Source organism: Hyla sarda, chromosome 9, assembly GCF_029499605.1.
Source record: "Hyla sarda isolate aHylSar1 chromosome 9, aHylSar1.hap1, whole genome shotgun sequence".
NCBI classification, from domain to species: domain Eukaryota; kingdom Metazoa; phylum Chordata; class Amphibia; order Anura; family Hylidae; genus Hyla; species Hyla sarda.
The window spans coordinates 167,560,270-167,583,284 of NC_079197.1; the positions used below are offsets into that span (position 1 = coordinate 167,560,270).

At 47.6% G+C, this 23,015-nt stretch overlaps 1 protein-coding gene across 2 annotated transcripts in view; it reads left to right on the forward strand.

Annotated features, from left to right (window-relative positions):
• Window positions 1-22,161, forward strand: part of PRRC2A (proline rich coiled-coil 2A) — an 85,466-nt gene extending 63,305 nt beyond the window's left edge. For both annotated transcript variants that reach the window (XM_056541040.1, XM_056541041.1), the window contains 11 exons: window positions 6,243-6,365; window positions 8,204-8,278; window positions 8,384-8,507; window positions 10,027-10,067; window positions 10,185-10,252; window positions 10,354-10,582; window positions 12,052-12,147; window positions 19,471-19,632; window positions 20,563-20,645; window positions 20,724-20,787; window positions 21,775-22,161. In XM_056541040.1, the coding sequence (XP_056397015.1) occupies window positions 6,243-6,365; window positions 8,204-8,278; window positions 8,384-8,507; window positions 10,027-10,067; window positions 10,185-10,252; window positions 10,354-10,582; window positions 12,052-12,147; window positions 19,471-19,632; window positions 20,563-20,645; window positions 20,724-20,787; window positions 21,775-21,900 (1,191 nt within the window). In that variant the 3' untranslated portion in view covers window positions 21,901-22,161. The remainder of the gene's footprint in view (window positions 1-6,242; window positions 6,366-8,203; window positions 8,279-8,383; window positions 8,508-10,026; window positions 10,068-10,184; window positions 10,253-10,353; window positions 10,583-12,051; window positions 12,148-19,470; window positions 19,633-20,562; window positions 20,646-20,723; window positions 20,788-21,774) is intronic.
• The last annotated feature ends 854 nt before the right edge of the window (window positions 22,162-23,015 follow it).

The following is a 23,015-nucleotide window of genomic DNA, read 5'->3' on the forward strand; positions in this document are numbered from 1 at the left end:
AGACCGTTCTTTTTTATTACTATGTCCGTGCCCAGAACTGTTCCTTCCTCTAAACACATAGCTAGGTCCTTAGTTACTTTTTACACCTGTGATAACTGTATCACAAAAATGTCTGGTTCTGCTGAACCTCCTTGTTCTACCTGCACCACTGCTCCCCCATACCCCCCAGATATTACTACCCCAGATGTTCTACCAGACCCGGTGGGCTCGGCCATCCCTCTAGCCTGGGTTTCTTCCCTCTCATAGTCTATATCCGACTTGGCGCAGGTTTCCCGTTCTGTGGTGACTGCCTTGGAGAGGTCCTCCCTCCGTCGGCCCTCCGGGGGGACTCGCTCCCCTTCTCCCTACGCTTCTCGCAAGCGTAATAAGGGTGTTTCCTCTGAATCATCCCCGGGTCTTCGGACAGGTACGGGCGTTCCCATCATAGGTCTCGCCCCGCTACCTCAGCTTATCACAAGCGTAGCTCTTCCATAGGACGCTCCCGCAGTCACCGATCTGGCTCTCCAGAGCCGCGTACCGGGTCAGTCTCTCCCTCATCTAGGGCCGCCTCAACACGTTCCCATTCACCTGCAGAGCTTGTGGATGAGGTTTCCTAATCGGCATCTGACTCAGAGGACCGCTCGGATTCTGCCGACACGGTGAACTCATTGGTTTCGACCATAAGAGAACCCTTTCATCTAGAGGACCCAGGATCTTCGGATGTGGCTCCAGAAGTTGCCTTTCATCGTGCCCGACCTCTTCCAGGGCTGCCTCCCCTCGTTCTCATTCACCTGGAAGAACTTGTGGATGAGGTTTCTGATTCGGCCTCAGACTCAGAGGGCTGCACAGATATGCCTGATGTGGTGTACTCATTGGTTTCGGCCATATGAGACAGCTTCCAGCTAAAGGATCCAGGAACTTCGGACGTGTCTCCAGGAGTCTCCTTTCTTTGTGCCCGACCGGCACCCAAGACTTTCAGCTCTCGCGTTGAATTTGATGCCCTGCTGGAGTCCGCTTGAAGGCACCCTGACAAAGTTTCAGGAAACGAAGAAGGTTCAAGCGCGGTATCACTTCGCAAAGGACCTCATTGCTCGGTGGGCCTCCTCTCCAACTGTGGATCTACCGGTCTCCCGCCTCTCTAAGGCGACTGTCCTGCCGTTGGGTAATGCGGCTGCCTTCAAGGATCCAGCGGACAAGAAGGTGGAGACTTGGGAAAAATTTGCCTTTGAGACAGCAGGTTCTTCCTTTCTTTGGTGTTCCTGTGTTTGGTTACCTGTCCGAGGATGTGTTCAGTTATCTTTTGTTCTGGTTGCCTCGGACTGGTCTTGGTTCTCTGCCTCTCGGTCATCTCCTACTGCTTGGTGACTAAACTGATTACCTCAGGCTCTGTAGGTGGGTATATCCTGCTGGGAGGAGCCGACTTTTTGGTTTTCATAGTGTCAAGTCTCCTAGCAACAACAGCATATACCCAAGGTCTGTGTCCCCCAGACACTAGTTGATTAAAAAAAAAAAGTTTTCCACTGGAGTACCCCTTTGAGTATATCAATTTACACAGCACTAAAGTGTTCAGGTAAGTGATGTCCCATAAGGCAATACAGTCCCTGATGTAAGAAAGACCAACACTATTACCTGCTGTTACCAACAGACTTCTAGTCACACTCTAGTTGAGTATTTTTCAACCAGGGTGCCTCCAGCTGTTGCAAAACTACAACTCCCAGCATGCCCAGACAGCCTGACGAAGCACAGGTGAAACATACGTTGGGGTAGGAGGTGGCAGGCAGGTAATGCATGGCAGGATGTTCTTTGTTTGCATATTTGCACCTTATATCTCATCTTGATATGGACTTGTTTACATCTTGTTTGTATATCCTATATATTTGATTGTCCTGTAGCTACTATACTTCGAGGTTTTGTACCCTGTATATCAATCTAACTATTTTTTTAAGGATAGTTTCCCTGTATTCCATGTATTTATATTTTGCCATGCCCCCTTCATCTAACTACAGTTGTTCTTGTGGTGCCTTGTTTTTATATTTTCTTCTTTTGTACTTTTAAATGTCTGTGATCGGCATATATGTTAAATAAAATATAAATCTTTTACACTACTGGTTCTTTTTTGTTGGTGTATATATAGCTTGCTGGGAGTTGTAGTTTTGCAACAGCTGGAGGCACACTGGTTGGGAAACTATGCTCTAGTTCTTGAGAGCGCAGCATACGTTTTGTATACTACAGACACCAGGTGACTTTTATATTCAGATAGATCCCAGAATTCCACAGCTGCCAATTCATTACAGGAGATATCCAGTGGTGAAAAACGTATCTTCTATCCTAAGGAGAGGGGATAAGTTTCAGATCTCGGGGGCGTCCGACCGCTGGGGGCCCCCGCGATCTCCTGTATGGGGCCCTGACAGCCTGCGGGAAGGGGGCGTATTGACCACCGCACGAAGCAGCGGCTTACACGCCCTCTCAATACAACTCTATGGCAGAGCTGAAGCGTTGCCTTCGGCAATCTCTGGCTCTGCTATAGCGCTTTATTGAGGGGGCGTGTCGGCCGCCTATTCGTGCGGTGGTTGACACCCGCTATCTGGCCAGCGGACCGGGGCCCCGTACATGAGATCGCGTGGGACCCCAGCGGTCGGTCAGACCCCCTGCAATCTGAAACTTATCCCCTATCCTTAGGATAGGGGAGAAGTTTTTCATCACTGGACTACCCCTTTAACCCCTTCCCGCAAATGGACGTGTATACACGTCCAATACATTTTCTATCACCATGTCCGTTGGCATGGTGATAGAAACGTAATCTCAGCTGTCCTGGACAGCTGACCGATGACACTATGCAGCAGGGGACCAATCAGACTGGTTCCCTGCTGCAGATCATTGTCATTAGTCAGTCAGTTAGTCACTGACTAATGACAAGGACTTGCGGAGTTCCGGGCTGATCGGGTCTCTGGTGACCCGATCGCCCGGAAAATAGGGATGATAGGAGCAGTCAGAGACCGCTCCGATCCATCCTGAGTGATAGGAGCGAGGTGGCAGCTGCCACCTCGCTCCTAAACCCCTGCCATTGGTCGTTAGGACTAGCGACCAATGGCAGGAGGGGGGCGGGAGGTTAGAGGTGAAATCCCCGCTCTGCCCCACCCCTGGATGTCGGGGCAGAGCGGAGGGAAAATGTCGGATGGTCCCGGGACCAGCGATCATGTCCCGGGACTGGCGATCGTGTCCGGACCCGCGGCGGTATCCGGACAGACAGCGCGGGACCGGTGGAGGCAGCGGCGGACGCTGCAGTGAAGATCAGCGGTAAGTGATCTTCACTGCTGCGTTCCAGGAGTTGCCAAACTACAACTCCCAGCAAGCCCAGACAGCCAAAGGCTTTCTGGCCATGCTGGGAGTTGTAGTTTTGCAACATCTGGAGGCCCACAGTTTGGAGACCACTGTGCAGTGGTCTCCAAACTGTGCTCTTACAGATGTTGCAAAACTACAACTCCCAGCATGCCCAGACAGTCCAGGCATGCTGGGAGTTGTAGTTCTGTAACATGTGGCCCTTCAGATGTTGCAGAACTACAACTCCAAGCATGCCTGGACAGTCTGGGCATGCTTGGAGTTTAAGTTTTGCAACATCTGGAGGGCTACAGCTTGGACACCACTGCACAGTGGTCACCAAACACTGACCCTCCAGATGTTGCAAAACTAACTCCCAACATGTCTTTCGGTGGTCTGGGCATGCAGGGAGTTGTAGTTTTTCAACAGCTGAAGGCACCCTTTTTGGGAAACACTGAGTTAAGTAACAAACTCAGTGTTTTGCAACCAGTGTGCCTCCAGCTGTTGCATAAATACAACCCCCAGCATGCACGGACAGCCAAATAGCATGCTGGGAGTGTTAGTAGTATGCCTCCAGCTGTTGCATAACTACAAGTCCCAGCATGCCCTCAGTTGTCACTGCATGCTGAGAGTTGTAGTTTTGCAACAGTTAAGTAACAAACTCTGTGTTTTGCGACCTGTGTGCCTCCAGCTGTTGCATAACTTCAAACGCCAGCATGCACAGACAGCCAAAGGGCATGCTGGTAGTGGTAGTTTTGCAACAGCTGGAGGTTTGCGCCCCTCCCCCCCCCCCCCCCCCCCCCGCCCCATGTGAATGTACCCGGGGTCTACAGCGAGCTTCTTGCTACAAGTTTGAGATGCAGCAAGTTATCCGCCGCAGCTCAAACTCTCAGCGGGAAGCTCGCTATAGACCCCGGCCGTGTGGGTGTACCCTAAAAACACCACACTATACTACATTACACAAAATTAAAAAGTAATACGCTACATACACATACCCCTACACAGCCCAATAAAAAATTTCTCGTATGACACTGTTTTCAAAACGGAGCCTCCAGCTGTTGCAAGACAACTCTCAGTATTGCCGGACAGCGATTGACTTTCCAGGCATGCTGGAAGTTTTGCAACAGCTGGAGGCACCATGTTTGGGAAACACTGCCATAGGGTATTTTTGGTATCGGAAGTGTAATTCTTGCATCCGGTTCCGTCCTTATGCAAATCCCTTATTTAGTTCTCAAATGCGCATGGCGCTCTCTCAATTCAGAGCCCTGTCGTATTTCAAGGAAACAGTTTAGGGCCACATATGGGGTATTTTCGTACTCGGGAGAAAAAGCCCCCCCCAAAAAAATTTGTTAGGCAATTTCTCCTATTACCCCTTGTAAAAATGTAAAATTTGGGGGAAAACCAGCATTTTAGTGAAATAAAAAAAAAAAGAATCATTTACACATCCGACTTTAATGAAAAGTCGTTAAAAACCTGTGGTGTGTTAAGGCTCACTGTACCCCTTGTTACTTTCCTTGAGGGGTGTAGTTTCCATAATAGTATGCCACGTGGATTTTTTTTGCTGTTCTGGCACCATAGGGGCTTCCTAAATGGGACATGCCCCCCAAAAACCATTTCAGAAAAATTCACTCTCCAATATCCCATTGTCGTTCCTTCCCTTCTGAGCGCTTTACTGCGCCCACTGAACACTTTACATAGACACATGAGGTATGTGCTTACTCGAGAGAAATTGGGATACAAATTTTGGGGGGATTTCTCTCCTTTTACCCCTTATAAAAATGCAAAAACTGGGTCTACAAGAACATGCGAGTGTAAAAAATGCAGATTTTGAATTTTCTCCTTCACTTTCCTACTATTCCTGTGAAACACCTAAAGGATTAACACACTCTCTGAATGTCATTTTGAATACGTTGAGGGGTGCAGTTTTTATAATGGGGTCATTTGTGGGGTATTTCTAATAGGAAGGCTCTTCAAATCCACTTCAAACCTGAACTGGTCCCTGAAAAATTCTGATTTAGAAAATTTTGTGAAAAATTTGAAAATTGCTGCTGAACTCTGATGTCTTCCAAAAGTAAAAACATGTCAACTTTATGATGCAAATATAAAGTAGACATGTTGTATAAGTGAATCAGTATATAATTTATTTGGTATGTCTATTTTCCTTACAAGCAGAGAGCTTCAAAGTTCGAAAATTGCAAAGTTTTCAAATTTTTTTATGAAATTTTGGAATTTTTCACCAAGAAATGATGCAAGTATCGTCGAAATTTTACTGCTATGTTAAAGAAGAATATGTCACGAAAAAACAATCTCGGAATCAAATTCATAAGTAAAAGCATTCCAGAGTTATTAATGATTAAAGTGAGTGGTCAGATGTGCTCTGGTCCGTAAGGTGAAAATGGGCTTGGTCCTTAAGGGGTTAAAGGGGTTATCCATGAAAAAAAATATGTATTTTTTTTTACATATCAACTGCCTCCAGAAAGTTAAACAGGTTTGTAAATTACTTCTATTAAAAAAATCTTAATCCTTCCAGTACTTATCAGCTGCTGAAGTTGAGTTGTTCTTTTCTGTCTGACCACCGTGCTATCTGCTGACACCTCTGTCTGTCTCAGGAACTGTCCGGAGTAAGAGCAAATCCCCATAGCAAACCTCTCCTACTTTGTGCAGTTCCCGAGACAAGCAGAGATGTCAGCAGAGAGCACTGTTGCCAGACAGAAAAGAATAACTCAACTTCAGCAGCTGATAATTATTGGAAGGATTAAGATTTTTTAATAGAAATAATTTACAAATCTGTTTAACTTTCTGGAGCCAGTTGATATGTAAAAAAAAAATTAAATAATTTTTCCTGGAATACCCCTTTAAGTTCTATTTCTCATGTATTTACCTTGAGGTTATTTGCAGACGTGTGGCAAAGAGATATATTACGTACCCTTTTATGTTTTATATAGTTGGTAGGACATCCCCCTGATCCAATTGGAATGGAGCGGGCCCAGAAGTCCTCCTCCGAATGTCCTGGTGTGACCAGCACCACCTCCTGCCTCTCTTCGCCTCCTCCATCCCCTAGTTCTAAGGTAAACCTTTGTGCATGACAGTGTTACACCCTGAAACCAGACGAAAATACGGGCACTGCGAATAATAAAAGAATGCAACAAATTGTCAAATTATAACAGTATCCAAGAAAGAAATAAAGCTGGCAACTATAATGTATACCCATATAGATTGTAAAACAATACACATTAAAATTTAGATACATACACATTTAAAATCACAAAAAATACACATAGTGGAGAATATGATAATGTACTACAACACTTAAAAAGTACTTGTCACCAAATAAACTTTTCTAAACTAACTCAGGCTATGTTTCCTAACTACTCCTAACACTCCTCCCACCCTTAAAAAAAAAAAAAAAATTCCGAGCTTTAAAAAGCTGTGTATCTTACCTTTATTCTTGCTCACATAGTCCAATCTTCCAGCAGGAGAAAGTGGGCATTTCCCTGCAGGCATGAAATAAATGAAGCCTGCCGGGGGACCACTTCTGCCCTCACATGGTTGCAGTGCTGTGATGAATAGAAGACCTCAGGCTCTTTTCAGCTTTCAGCTCTGTGCAGCTGTCAATCAAGCTCAGTGCAGAGAAACACATCCTTAGTTCGGTCTCCTGCCAGGTTGGGAGGAGACCAAACTCACTGTATTCATTGTGACAGGGAACAGCACAGAGCCACCTAGTGGCCGTTTTTTCTATTACATTTGAAACCTATTTATGTTCATAATTTTACAGGGGTACTCTGGCGCTTAGACATCTTATCCCCTATCCAAAGGATAGGGGATAAGATGCCTTATCGCGGGGGTCCCGCCGCTGGGGACCCCCGTGATCTTGCACGCCGCACCACGTTTATAATTAGTCCCCGGAGCGTGTTCACTCCGGGTCTGATTACTGTCGATCATGGGGCCAGACGTCACACGGGCGGAGCCTTGCTGTCACGCTCCGCCTCCCTCAATGCAAGCCTATGGGAGGGGGCGTGACGGCGGGACCCCCACTATCAGGCATCTTATCCCCTATCCTTGGGATAGGGGATAAGATGGCTAAGCGCCGGAGTACCCCTTTAAACCCTTCCCAACTCATGGCATACATTGTAAGTCATGGGTCGGGTCCACGTCATGACCGGGAGATGTTTAAAAATATAAAAAAAAAAATCCTCCCCTAATAAAAATTCAAATCACCCCCCTTTTCCATTTTGTAAATAAAACACTACAAACATGAAAAAATACACATATTTGGTATCGCCACGTGTGTAAATGTCCGGGCATGCTGGGAGATGTAGTTGTGCAACAGCCGGAGGCACCCTGGTTGGGGACCACTGCCTTAAGGCTATGTTCACACGGTGGAATGTCTGTGCAGAATCCCGCACGGACATTCTGCAGTCCCATAGTTTTCAATGGGATTCTGCTGCACTGTGCACACGAGGAAAATCCAAGTTCTGGTGTCCGTAGAAAGGATAGACGTGGCGAGTTTGCTGCAAAGAGTTTGTATGTTCTCTCCATGTTTGCATGGGTTTCCTCCCACACTTTAAAACATACTGATAGGGTTACATTGTGGGCCCCCATGTCCACAGGGACTAATTTGAGTGTATAGTTCTGCGGATTCTGTGTGCCCTATATAAATTATTCTTTTTGCGGCTTCTGCTCAGAAATGCATTGCCGTCTATGAGACAGCGCAATTCCGATCGGTCCTAGTGCCTGCCGGATCGTACAAATGTGTGTAATGTCCATCCGAGCGGACATTGTGCACATTTTCGGCCATGTGAACCCGACCTAACTATTTACTTTTACTCAGCGTTAGGTTGTTCTTTTATCTTATTTTCCTTCACTTTTTGGTCTTGTTTTGCTAATTGTTTGTATTTTTATAAAGGGGCCGTGTGTTTCCTCTGATGGCACCAAGCAGGGCAGAGACGCACAAGGCACAGCAAGCCAGCCTCCCTGCGTGGTAAGAACACTTGCTGCCGCTCTTGCCTGCAGTGCTATCCCTTTACCTCTCCTTTGTTTTTATGTTGTCAATTTGTACTTTGCCTCCATTCATATTCACTATTAGACAGGCTCCTCAACACAGTCCTGGGATCTCCCTCCCAGCTTGGCTACGGTTGAACCCCACATGGACCCTCGACAGCTCAACTTGTCACCTGCCCACCCAGAGGGAACCAGATCGCAACTGCCAGGTACTTCAACGTAGAGATTTCCGACAGCCAGTCATGTAAATTGTTATATACAAAACCAATAAAAGAAAGGTAACTTAAAGGAGATCTGCAGTGTGAGACACCTATCCGCAGTATAGGGGATAAGTGTCTGATCGGGGGGTCCGAACGCTGGGACCCCCGCGGTCTCCTGTACGGAGGCGTGTGGGCTGCAGCATGACTCCGTCCTCTCTAGGAGAGATGCAGCATTTGTGCATCCCCCCCTCTCCCATAGCGGCAGAGCGGGGTTCCCGTATGGGAGATCAGGGGGGGGCCAGCAGACGGACACCCCCCCCCCCCCCCCCGCGATCAGACACTTATTCTGATCCTGCAGAAAGGGGATAAGTGTCTAACACTGCAGATCTCCTTTAAAGCAAAACTCTGGTCAAAAACTTGAAGTACCAAAAAGTGTTAAAGGGGTACTCCTGTGGAAAACTTTTTTTTTTATTATTTTTTTTAATGAACTGGTGCCAAAAAGTTAAACAGATTCTACCATTCTTTACCCTTCTAGTACTTTTTAGCAGCTGTATGCTACAGAGGAAATTCTTCTCTTTTTTGTCTTGTCCACAGTGCTCTCTGCTGACACCTCTGTCCGTGTCAGGAACTGTCCAGAGCAGCATAGGTTTGCAATGGGGATTTTCTCCTGCTCTGGTCAGTTCCTGATACGGATAGAGGTGTCAGCAGAGAGCACTGTGGACAAGACAAAAAAAAGAAAAGAATTTCCTCTGTAGCATACAGCTGCTAAAAAGTACAGGAAGGGTAAAGATTTTTTATATAGAAGTCATTTACAAATCTGTTTAACTTTCTGGCACCAGTTGATTTAAATAATAATAATAATAATGTTTTCCACCGGAGTACCACTTTAACTTTAAATGCTTCCACTCTGAAGATCACTCAGTGCCCACAGCTGAAGCTTGAATTGGCCTCGACAATGTGACCACATAGAACTTTTATAGCCGTGTTTGCCGACCAACGTGCCTGTTGCAAAACTACAACTCTCAGCATGCCCAGACAGCTGGGAGTTGTAGTTTTGCAACAGCTGGAGGCACCCTGGTTGAGATTCCACTGGTTGTAGTGAACCATTGTCTGCATCTTGTAGATGTTTTGCACCTTCAATACTATAGGTACTATCCTTTTTTATTTTATTTATTAATTTTTTTTAAATTTATATATATTTTTTTATACATTTTCAGGTCATTTTCAATGAGCTTCCCCTGCAATGTCAGAGCGGCCGGGGCAGACTGCAACCCTGCAGTCTGTGAATACTGTATAGCAGTGTTTACCAACCAGGGTGCCTCCAGCTGTTGCAAAACCACAACTCCTAGCATGCCCGGACAGCCAAAGGCTGTCCGGGCATGCTGGGAGTTGTAGTTTTGCAACAGCTGCAAGCACCCTGGTTACATAACGCTCTGTATAGGAATAACTACAGCTTATTATATTATATGTACATTTTTATTTTTTATATATTTTTATATAAATAATTTTTTTTTCTGTTTGTTTGCAGATGACCGAAGTCAGAGAGTGTATCCAAACCAATACTACCAGGTACTAAGAACATTAACTGCACTCATCACTGAGAAGATTGCGGCGCTCACAGTTATCAGCTGAATTGGTTTTCTGTAATATGGATTTATCATTTCCATTGCTTGTATTCTGTGTCAGGTGGATGTCCATGTCACAAGCACGGGCAGTGGGTACAGACCTGGGACCCCTTCTCTGCAGCCCTACAGGTCAGAGACTTTCCTGACCAGACATCTTTTTCCTTTTGCCGCTCTGTCCTCTGCTATTATTTCTGCCTTGTGAGATTAAACGGTGTCTTCCATTCTGACAGATCCCAGCCTCTGTACCTGCATGCTGCTCCGTCTCCAGGTTCAGCTCCTGCTCTGCTGCCGACATCCGCTCTTCTCTCTGGCATCGCCCTTAAAGGCCAGTACTTGGAGTTCAACGACTTGAGCAAAATGCCTGCAGGCAGCTTACTGTACCAGGCACCCACGTTCCTCTACAGCGGCCATTACTGCCCAGCACAAGTCAGTACTGACCAACAACAGCAGATGTTGCAGGTATGCTTGAGATCATCCTGTGCGTCCTGTCTTGTAGAGCAGAGGGGGCATTAGGCAATATACCTTCCTCTTACCCAGTGCTTCCCAACCAGGGTGCCTCCAGCTGTTGCAGAACCCCAATTCCCAGCGTGTCTGGACAGCCTAAGGCTGGGTTCACACTACGTTTTTCCCCATACGGGAGCGCATACGGCAGGGGGGAGCTAAAACCTCGCGCTCCCGTATGCCTTCGTATGCGCTCCCGTATGTCATTCATTTCAATGAGCCGGACGGAGTGAAACGTTCGGTCCGGTCGGCTCATTTTTGCGCCGTATGCGCTTTTACGACCGGACCTCAAACCGCGGTTGACCACAGTTTTAGGTCCGGTTGTAAAAGCGCATACGGCGCAAAAATGAGCCGACCGAACGTTTCACTCCGGGCGGCTCATTGAAATGAATGACATACGGGAGCGCATACGGTGGCATATGGGAGCGCGAGGTTTTAGCTCCCCCCTGCCGTATGGGAGAAAACGTAGTGTGAACCCACCCTAAGTTGGAAGTTGTAGTTGTGCAACAGCTGGAGGCACACTAGTTGAGAAACTCTACTGTAAACTATCTTCTGCCATCCATCCTTACACGTGCATGCTCAGCCCTGCGTTCATGGCTGTCCGGGCATGCTGGAAGTTGTAGTTTTGCATCAGCTGGAGGAACACCGTTTGGAAAACACTGGTCTATGACTAGATATTTAAATCACCTGATACAATAAAGTATACTGATGGCTGCAGGGTCTTCATTTTGAGAATGATCAACTCCATGAAAGGAGAACTTCAGCCAAAACTAATCCCCTATCCACAGGATAGGGCAGTGTTTCCCAACCAGGGCGCCTCCAGCTGTTGCAAAACTACAACTCCCAGCATGCCCGGACAGCCAACGGCTGTCCGGGCATGCTGGGAGTTGTAGTTTTGCAACAGCTGGAGGCACCCTGGTTGGGAAACAAAAAATATTGGAAGGGTCGGTACTCGATCCCAGTGTGGTGCATGTGGAAAGCTGTAAACTTGGAAAGAAAAAGAATTCCGGCGTTCACTGGACTCTTCTGCCAACGTAATGTGTTTATTTACACACGCTCCCATAATAATTAATGGAGCGCATTCCGTGCACGCTCCTCACTGAGAGCCTGGGTCTCGTTTCAAAGATTGTGGGGTGTCCCAACAGTCAGACCCCCCCCCCCCCAATGATCTGCTACTTATCCCCTATCCTGTGGAATTAGTTTTGGCTGCATTTAAGCCGGACTGTTTCATAGACTGAACTGGCGGATGTTTCCTTATGTTCATGTTGCCATGGACCTCTGTCCGCCATGTTCAGGGTGTCCTGTATATTAATCTCATCAGACCTGGGAGCTCCTGAGTAGATGACTTGTTCCTGGCATTTATACTGCTTTCTGTCATGGTGGTGGAAAAGTTACAATCTTCTCATAACAATTACTATTCCCCTCAGGTCAGGCAGGATATGGCGTCTGCATCCGATTACTACTCTACTACTCTTCATCATGCTGGACAGAGCGGATACCTCACAACCGCTCCCACCCAGCAGGTGAGTACACCCTGAAGCCATTGTGCACAGTATTGCGATGATCTTCCCGTCTATTCACACATAGAGGGAATTTAGCAAAGCTGAAATTTGCCATGCAGGTCCCTTCAGTGCTCCAAAATGTGACCTTTGCCACCAGTACACTTACTACAAATGCTCTTTACTTTTTAAGTACATCTAAGATCTAAAATGTCCGGTGATCCGGCATACTTTCCGTCAGGTCAAGCAAACACTGCATGATTGTTTTTTTTCCCCATCTGGTGAAGCCACACCAAATGACCTACATCCTGGATGGACCATATGTCTGGCGCTGTCTCTGGTAAACGGAAGGTAGGCTGCAAAAATTGTGCACCTGTCGTCAACAAAAACTTTTTATATAATTTAGATAATACCATTATTACCATATTTGTAATAAACATTGGTTAAAAAATGTGTATAATTTTGTCCCTGCAGCTATTGCCGGTGTGTCTCTATGAGGGTGGACAAGCAGGGCTCTGTGCACTGAGGACAAGCAGGGCTCTGTGCACTGAGGACAAGCGGGGCTCTGTGCACTGAGGACAAGCGGGGCTCTGTGCACTGAGGACAAGCGGGGCTCTGTGCACTGAGGACAAGCGGGGCTCTGTGCACTGAGGACAAGCGGGGCTCTGTGCACTGAGGACAAGCGGGGCTCTGTGCACTGAGGACAAGCGGGGCTCTGTGCACTGAGGACAAGCGGGGCTCTGTGCACTGAGGACAAGCGGGGCTCTGTGCACTGAGGACAAGCGGGGCTCTGTGCACTGAGGACAAGCGGGGCTCTGTGCACTGAGGACAAGCGGGGCTCTGTGCACTGAGGACAAGCGGGGCTCTGTGCACTGAGGACAAGCGGGGCTCTGTGCACTGAGGACAAGCGGGGCTCTGTGCACTGAGGACAAGCGGGGCTCTGTGCACTGAGGACAAGCGGGGCTCTGTGCACTGAGGACAAGCGGGGCTCTGTGCACTGAGGACAAGCGGGGCTCTGCACTGAGGACAAGCTGGGCTCGGTGTACAGAGCCCCGCTTGTCCTCGGTGTACAGAGCCCCCCTTGTCCTCAGTGTACAGAGGACAAGCGGGGCTCTGTACACTGAGGACAAGCGGGGCTCTGTACACTGAGGACAAGCGGGGCTCTGTACACTGAGGACAAGCGGGGCTCTGTACACTGAGGACAAGCGGGGCTCTGTACACTGAGGACAAGCGGGGCTCTGTACACTGAGGACAAGCGGGGCTCTGTACACTGAGGACAAGCGGGGCTCTGTACACTGAGGACAAGCGGGGCTCTGTACACTGAGGACAAGCGGGGCTCTGTACACTGAGGACAAGCGGGGCTCTGTACACTGAGGACAAGCGGGGCTCTGTACACCGAGGACAAGCGGGGCTCTGTGCACCGAGGACTAGCGGGGCTCTGTGCACCGAGGACTAGCGGGGCTCTGTGCACCGAGGACTAGCGGGGCTCTGTGCACCGAGGACAAGCGGGGCTCTGTGCACCGAGGACAAGCGGGGCTCTGTGCACCGAGGACAAGCGGGGCTCTGTGCACCGAGGACAAGCGGGGCTCTGTGCACCGAGGACAAGCGGGGCTCTGTGCACCGAGGACAAGCCCCACCAGATGACCTACATCCTGGATGGACCATATGTCTGGCGCGGTCTCTGGTGAACGGAAGGTATAACATTCTCCTGGCTTATACATCAGGATGAATGACAAGCCAGGTGTCTGCACAGATCCTCACTTCCTACCCTCACTTCCTGTTTTTGGACTCAGAGACACACAGACAATAGCTGCAGGGACAGCATTTTGGTACCCAAAAATATACAAATTTTTTAACCAATGTATATTACAAATATATACATATAATAGTATTATCTACATTATATAAAAAGTTTTTGTTGACCACAGCTACACTTTAAGTTGACTTCAGCCTGGTGCAGATTTATCCTGTCATGATTTCTAGTTTAGATGCATATACATAGTTGTGACAACTTAATTACCACTTCCCGACTCGGTGAGGGAAACATGATGCGGGTCCATGTTAAAACCACTGCTATCAGCAGCTGATGTCTGCCGGTAATTATAGACATCAGAGATTGCTACCGTTTCCGTCATTTAAATGGTGGAATCCTGTGATCAATAGTGATCATGTAATTTAAACATTAAATGCCAGTAAACCCTGGTGTCTGCATGTAATTGCAGGGTTCCGATGGATTGCTTAGGGTTTTTACCTGTCCCTGGCTAAGTGATTGCTGCAGCTTGCCTTTGGCAGGTTGTAGCAATGGAGCGCAGATAACATAGATCTATGCAATGTATTTAAAAAGGTTATAAGGGTCAGAACACTGAAAATATATTTTTCTCGGTCGCCTCAGTGGGGGACACAGAGACCACATGTGTATTATGCTGCTGCCACTAGAAGGCTGACACTAGGCAAAATAGTCGGCCCCTCCCAGCAGGATATACCCGCCCACAGGCACAGAGCTAATCTGTTTTAGCTTAGTGTCAGTAGGAGGCAGCCACAGGTCTGGAGTTCTCTAGACCTGGTCTTTTCTGTTTATTTTCTAGCTAGGGATGTCTGTTTTTTTTTTTTTTTCCCTTTTGTTATTTTTCTAGGTTGGGCAACAGGAGCATGACGCTACCTGATCGCCCACATCATGTGCATAGAAGAATGGGCCGTCAACCCCTTCTCGCCAGCGCCTGGCAGTAGTACCCTGGGTCCGGGTCCCCCACTTGCTTTGCCAGCTTGACGTGATGCAGTGTGGCCTTTAGCTGACTGAAGACTTCTAGAATAGTATAGGAAGATGGAGTCCGTGGGTGAGTATGAACTTCATCCTCACAGCCCCCTCCTCCCTCCTCTCTCTCCCTTCCCCCTCTCCCTTGTACTCATCCCAGGGGGTCCCCCTTCTCCATAGTGCACCGCCATTGCACGTTGCTGTGCTGTCCGGTCCCCTCATGGCCTCCGGCGCCACATGGAGGGCACAGCCTAGTGGACTGTCCATCATTCCCCCCACCCCGGCCAATATCCCCTTGCCACACTTTTTTTGCAGCCAGCTTTATCCCCTCCGGCAATTCCTCCTTTCCCTGCTCTTGCCGCATCTGTCTGATTGCAGCTAGGCTCCGTAAGCTGGCCACATGCTGTTACCTTGCAGGCTGGACTTTCTTTAGTCAGCGGTCCGGCGTGGCTGGACAGTGTAGCAGTGGTGTCGGGACCCCCTGCGGCATGCGTCCATATACCGGAATATCGGTATAAGTTATCAGGTATCGGCCCTAAAAAAAATCGATATCGGTCGATCACTAGTATGCAGTTTTAACGAAGGTTCAGACTTTGGGACAGTAACCTGCATTGCTCGCCAGGGGCTGCACGGTGGCTCTGTTGGGTCTGTGGTTTAGATCCCACCAAGGACAACATCAGCATGGATGTTCTCTGCATGTTTGCACAGGGAGTAAAATTAAGCCTGTTCCCTTCTCCACCGGCCACCCTTACTGCGTCCGCTGCATCTGCGACGGCAGTCCCATTGTTCCACTTCCTGGGTGAAGGTACTGACGGGGGTACCCCTGTGTGGGCAATGGACTCTCTGCGAACTCCTCGTCGGTGGTCGTGGTCCTCTTCAACGCCCTTGGAGGACGTGCTGTCTGCCGCAGCTGCTATTCCGGTACTCCCACTGTGAGTGAGAGTTGACCGATGTACCATGGACCCTCTACATCATCCATAGTGGTTGGGTCGTCTACCGCAGCTACTATTCTGGTACTCCACTGTGAGTGAGAGTTAACCTTTGTACCATGGACCCTCTACACCCTCCTTTAGAGGTTGCGACGTCTGCCGCATCCGCGATTGCCGCTTCCAATCCCTGCTATATATCAGACTGTTGTTCTTAAACCCTCTGCAATGCCCATGGAGGATGTGATATCTGCTGCATCCACGGCTTCAGTCCTTTTGCACCACGGCATGCGGATGTTGTCAGGAGGGTGTCCCTCCATGCACCCAGGTTTCCCCAACGTCCAGGGAACGTGCTTTCCACCACATCTGTGGCTGAATTCTGGACCCTGCCTCCGGTGGGAGACAACCAAACATTGTGTCCCTGCAGGTGCAATGGACCTTCTATGGCAGCAGCATCCGCTTACATGGGTTATGTCCCATTGGTTTGCGGTAGGATCGGCTTCTAGTACGAGGGATTCAGTGGGTGACCTTTCTTATTACTAGGGCACTCTCTGAAATGGGGGGAGTATCATTGGCCTTCCAGTGCTACTGGTTCACGTGTTACCTGCTGTAGTTTACACAGCACAGGGTCAGTGGCGGGGACCCTGCTCTAATCAGTACAGCAGTTTCTTTTCCCTCCATTTGGGTGGAGTGGTTTGCAGTGTTCCTGCCATTGCTGAGGTACATTCGTGTCAAGGTTTAGTTGTTCCAATTCTGGCACGTTTACATTACCCATTCTAGGGGTGGCGCTTTAGTGGGCTAGGTAGGCCTAGCCTACTTTATCCGGCTCATTTTTCCTACTATGGATGGGTGGTATTAGTGGTCTGGCAATGCACTACTATTGCCTCCTATGGGATGCTTCTCATTGCTCATACCGTCTTGGCGCCCCCTCCCCCCCTGGAGTTGGGTGGAGTTTCTTAGGTTTCTGCTATTTCGCGGGCGGTCTTTGAATTTCCCCTCCTCTTTTAGGCGGAGTGCTGTCAGTTTTCTGTACGTCCTCCTGTGACTGGCTCAGCCATCTCGTTGAACCCTTTTGCTACTGGCTTGGGTGTAGCTTAGTGGGTGTCTACTATCGAGATTCAGCCTTCGCGCCTCCCTTTCTTCTAGGGGTTGTATGGCCCTTGTACGGTTCCTGCTCTTGCAGCAACCGTTGCCCTCTGACCTCCCAGTATCAGAGGGTTTCTTTATTTTGCTCCTGCCCTCGTTCTCCCTTTTTGGTGGAGTTCTGCTGGATATGGTGTAGTTGCAGCTTTTGCCATCCAAGCTTTCTCATTGACCCTCTTTGGGGCACTTGTTGGTCCTGCCTGGGCAGTTCCTGTTTTCTCCCCTCTTCCTCTGGGCAGGGTTCTCTCGGTTCTTGCCAGGTCCATACCCTGGCTTCTCCAGCCCCTCGCGCTGCCCTCTCTCCCTGTCTGGGTACGTCTAGCGTGGAAGTCATCCTGGTGGTCCTTGTTCTTCCTTCTGGATGTGGAGGCTCTTTTGTTCTCTGCTCGTACTCTCAGCGATCTTTCTGCTTAGTGTCTCTAGGTCTTCCACTTATGGCCTTTTTGTTCAGGTTGCCTCTGGCTCCCTGGGGCTCCTCGACAATCTAGACTGTGGCAAGTCCCTCCTCCTTTTTGGAGTATGTCAATTGTACTGTGCTTGCCCTGGTCATGTCTTCTTTACCTCACCTTGTTGCTTCGGTTAGGTTGACATCTTGCTGGGTCCCCTCTGTCTTGCTCTCGGCGACTGTCATTCTGGGATGTTACACTCTTGGTCATCCAGCCTGTCCCGCCATTGGAATGCCCTGATTGGCCTTGTTTATATCCTAGTCTCTTGTGTGTGCGAGTGCCGGGTGGCATGCTGGCCCATAGGGGTTGAGGTGCCTTTTTCTCATGGCCGCTGTTCTTTCCTAGGGTATGTCACCCTTCCCTGGCAGCCCCAGAGTCATTCTGGTCCCTCTCCCTCAGTATTTTGACCTTTTTGGCTCTCATTGCCTTGGGCTCTCTTCATGGTGGCCTTGAGGTTCTCTGCCTCTCTTGGTTTGGGACTCCAGGGTCGCTCCGTTTCTTCATGGATCTGGGATCCTCCTTTTCTCTGGGCGGCAACTCCGGCGTTGTGGATAGCTCTGCTCCTTCCCTCCGGACTGTTTGCGTTCCTCCTTCTCCCTCCGGAGTGGGAGGGACCCGCATAGTAGGGTCTTGGGATAGGGGCTTCCGGTTGTCCTGGTTGCCCAGTCTGGCATGTTATTTCCCACTCTCTTGGCTATGCGGCGTACTCTTGGGTTATCTTCCACCCAGTTTTTCGCGGGGTGGTTTTAGGATTGAGGAATTGAGTCTGGAGCACTCGGTTCGGGTGGTCGGCGGGTGCAGCTTGCCCTAGCCGCCTTCCTGGCCGGTTTCTTAATGCGCTCGGGACTGTACATGAGTTTTGCTTTATTTCTCTCTTCGTCCCATTCTAGCGGCTCTGGTATCCACCTTCTGAGTCTTGACTTCTCGCTGAGCGTGCTCAGCTGCTTTTCTATTGTCATTTTCTCTCCTCAGCCTCTGTCCTACGGTTGCGGTTGGCCTCCTTTCAGGACTCTCCCTTCATGCCTCCCCGGCATGTTTCTCTTCTGGAAGTGGCATTTCCTCGCCATGTTTGCTTTGCTTAGACAAATATCTGCATTAGGGGTTCTCTTATTTCTCTTTCGTCTTTGGGCCAGGCCTCGGTGGTCCTGAGTATTATGTCTTTTCATCAGAGGTGTTTTCTGCTCTCCTGTCAGGCGGGGTTTGGCCCGGCAGGCCTCCAGGGTGACCATTTGTTGTCTTATTTAGTTGGCTGTTGGACCCCAGTCTCAGCACAGTTCCTTCCTTTTGGGTCCTGCCTCGCCCCTCATGTTTTACGGGGCTTCCGGATGGTTGGTTGCCGAGTTCCAGTTTCCTCTTGGCCTCGTCCACTTTCTTGGGCGACTGGTTATTGCTCAGTCTCTAGCCTGACCTTCCCTTCTCTGGCGGTTGTTTTTCCCACCCAAGGGACTGCTTTGGAACGTCCCATGGTCTCTGTGTTCCCCAATGAGGTGACCGAGAAAAGATTTTTTTTTTGTACTCCCCGTAAAATCTCTTTCTCATAGCCTTCATTGGGGGATACAGCACCCACCCATTTACGGTTCCTGGTCAGATTGTCTCTTTCCCGTTATTTTCTGGTGTCCTTGGAACATTGGCTTCTCCTACTGCTTTGTGACACAACTGATTAGCTCTGTGCCTGTGGTCGGGTATATCCTGCTGGGAAAAGGCTTCTTTTTTGCCTTGTGTCAGCGCCTCCTAGTGGTCTCTGAGTTGTGTTTTTTTTTGTTTTTGTTTTTTTTTTCGAGCTAAAAAAATTATCCAAATTTAGTATAATTGGAATTGCAATCCCATATTTTTTCCATTTTGCCCTACGTATAATTTTTTTTCTGGCTTTGTTATCCCTTTGCTTCACTGTTCTGTACTTTGCATCTTGCTGTGAAATCGTTTTCTAGGATTTTATTTGCATCCTAAAGTGTTGGGACTCTTTCTTGTTGTTTGGTTGTATATCTGGGGCACGGTCTGCGCAAACTAGATACCAGGTGAGCTGAAGCTTTTGCCTTTTCCATTTTCACCACTTATTTGATGAACCCATTTTCTTTGTCAGGTTCTTCTTTCAATGGTGGACACCCAGCTCCCAATAATGGGATTTGGATCCCTGTCATCTGCAGCTCCGCAGCCCTCACTCGTCCCAGTAGGTCAAACACTGCAGCCGCTTCACCAGCTCTCTGCCGCGGGCCGAGCACTTTCGCACAATGTCCGAAATGAGGTAAGGTTATTTGATATTTTTATAGTTTTCTTTTTTTTTTTTTGCCACTTGAAAAATTAACCAGAACAGTTATTTTTTCGTATACGGGGCTGTATGAGAGCGTAATCTGTATTTTCTATCGGTACCATTTTTATTTTGATGGGACTCTTTGATTGCTTTTTATTTTATTTTTTTCTGGTATATAAAGTGATCAAAATTTACGCAATTCCCATTTTTTTAAATGAAGTAATGGCGTAAAACATAAAGGAAAACCAAACTTTAATTAGGGGAGGGCCTTATTCACATGATAAATTTTTTTGCTTTTTTCATTTCTTTTCACAATTTTTTAGTCCCCATAGGGACATGTAATCTTTTGATTGCAAACACTGAACAATGCTGCTCCATAGAGCAGCATTGATCAGTGTTATCGGTGCTCCATTCCTCCAGCCTGCTTGGACACATACTAGTCCTGCTGTGTCCATGCATCATCACCTATGTCATGGACACACTTCCTTGATTGACAGCTGTGAGCGCAGGGCTCAGAGCTGGAGGAAAAATCCTCCCACTGTCAGCTTGTGTCCCGCTACTGTCAGTAAGGACAAGCTGGGATGTCAGGAACTTTCCAGAGCAGGAGCAAATCCCCATAGCAAACTTTTCCTGCTGTGGAAAGTTCCTGACATGGACAGAGGTGTCAGTAAGGAGCACTGTGGTCAGACAGAAAGGATATTCAAAAAGAAAAGAACTTCCTGTGGCGCATGCAGCAGCTGATAAGTACTGGAAGGATTAAGATTTTTTAATATAAGTTATTTACAAATCTGTATAACTTTCTGGCAATAGTTGATTTCAAATAAATTGTTTTCCACCAATGTAAAGGGGTACTTTGGTGGAAAACAATGTATTTAAGTGGATAAAGATGGTGGATTACCAACACGTCCTACTTTGTGTTCCCAGTGTCCTGCACTTTCGGCTGACATGAAGCAGCATGAAGATCAGAGAAGTGTAGCGGAAGCGTCTATGCCAGTATCAGGAGGAAGGTAAGTGAAAGCGCATGAACGAGTGACGGGGCTCGCTGTTCTTCTACCACATCTCATACATTATTATTTTTTGTCCAGGGCAAAACCTCCACATTCAAGTTACGGAGCTGCCAGAGCTCAGCGCTTTGAGGTTTATCAGCAGGTACGTCGCAAAGGTTAAATAAAAAGCGTCAGGCTGGGCTGTGTCTGGTATATCATCTTTGCTAATTCACTTGAATACAAGTCAGTAGATCAGTGTGTCCCAGCCAGCGTGCCTACAGCTGTTGCAAAACTACATCTCCCAGCATGCCCGGACAGCTGGGAGTTGTAGTTCTGCAATAGCTCGATGCACGCTGGCTGGAAAACACTGCAGTAGACATGGGACTGGAAAGAAAGCATCCATGTTTTTCTATTATTCTCCACAATGTTTAACATATCACCATATTAAAGGGGTACTCCGGTCGAAAACAATTTATTTTAAATCAACTGGTGCCAGAAAGTTAAAGATTTGTAAATTACTTCTATTTAAAAATCTTAATCCTTCCAGTACTTATCAGCTGCTGTATACTACAGAGAAAGTTCTTTTCTGTCTGACCACAGTGCTCTTTGCTGACATCTCTGTTCATGTCAGGAACTGTCCAGAGCAGGAGCAAATCCCCATAGCAAACCTCTCCTGCTCTGAACAGTTCCTGACGTGCACAGAGGTGTCAGCAAAGAGCACTGTGGTCAGACTGGAAAGAACTACACAACTTCCTCTGGAGCATACAGCAGCTGATAAGTACTGAAAAGGATTAATATTTTTTTAATAGAAATAATTTACAAATCTGTTTGACTTTCTGGCACCAGTTGATTTAAAAAAAAAATTGATTTCCACCGGAGTACCCCTTTAATATTCACATCTTCTCATGGGAGCGCCGGAGATGTAGGAGTGTTGTACTCGGGTCTCGAGTAGGAATGAATGGAGTGCGTGACGTCTACGGAATGCACTCTTTGCTGAAAACCGGGGTTCTGTTCCTGAGATGGGGGGACCACCCGCCAACAGCTACGGTCTATAGGGGATAAGTTAGATTTGGCTAAAAAACACCTTTAAAATTCGAGGGATAGACTCAAATCTCTTAAAAGAACTTGACGCTGTTGTGTGTTTTCACAGGGGGTCGTTCCTGACACTTCACGCTGGACTCCGAGATCCTGGGACAGACCACAGACTCGAGATGGCAATTCCCAGAATACAAGAGATTCCCGCAGTGAGGGGAGCACAGCGTCTCGCAACCCCTGACCGCCCCCTTTCTATTTATGAATTCACTGCCCACTATATGAAATTACAGTGTACTTCCCCATCCCTATCTGATGAGGGGGCAAGCGAGCAGCTAACAGACGTTGGCTAAATAAGGATTCCTATATTCGATTATTCCCCATCTATGTTACAAAGAAAAAATTATGTCCCTCATTTATTGTTTTCTTTCACCCCAAAAACCTCAAGCAACTTATTATTATTTTATTTTGCCCCTTTTTTCTGAAAAATAAAGAGTATTTTCTCCCAGTATGTGCCCGGTTTCCTGGTTTTGGAAATAAGAAGGCAGAAGTAATATGCACTCGTTGATTCACTGCTTACAGCATTGTCTTACAAACAGGATGCCTCCAGCTGTTGCAAAACCACAACTCCCAGCATGCCCGGACAACCTTTGGGAATCAAAAAGGTAATAGCCTAGATCCCAGTTCCCTTCTAAGGCTTACACTGCGACTTTTTGAAGCGATGATCAGATTAATTTAAACAATTGAATGACTGTTGCCATCCACAAGATTGAATGTATTACTGCGGACTGTAGCGATAGCTCCAAAAAAAAAAAAAAAAAAAAAAAGGAAAGTGTTATGGGTAATATAGGGATTTTGACCTTCATTAGGAAAGCAGCAGCAAATAGAAATCGCTCCCTAAGTCATCCGGGGGATGACCAAATCTCCCAACGTGTTTCTGTTGCCTCTTTTTGCAATGTCCTCAGGGGAGTTTAGAGCATGAGGAGTATATCATAAAATACAGTATCAGGGTCTGTAATTTAACACCCTTACACCTGGAACCAAAGATATAACTCAAGCAAAGTGATACTCAAGATAACTTATTGTGTACAAATGCATAGTTAACTCTTACTCATACTAATAAATAAAATATATTTATTAGTATGAGTAAGAGTTAACTATGCATTTGTACACAATAACTTATCTTGAGTATCACTTTGCTTGAGTTATATCTTTGGTTCCAGGTTTATTAAGTGTGTTAAATCACAGACCCTGATACTGTATTTTATGATATACTCCTTATGCTCTAAACTCCCCTGAGGACGTTGCAAAAAAAAAAAGCGACAGAAACACGTTGGGAGATTGTCATCAACCCCGGAT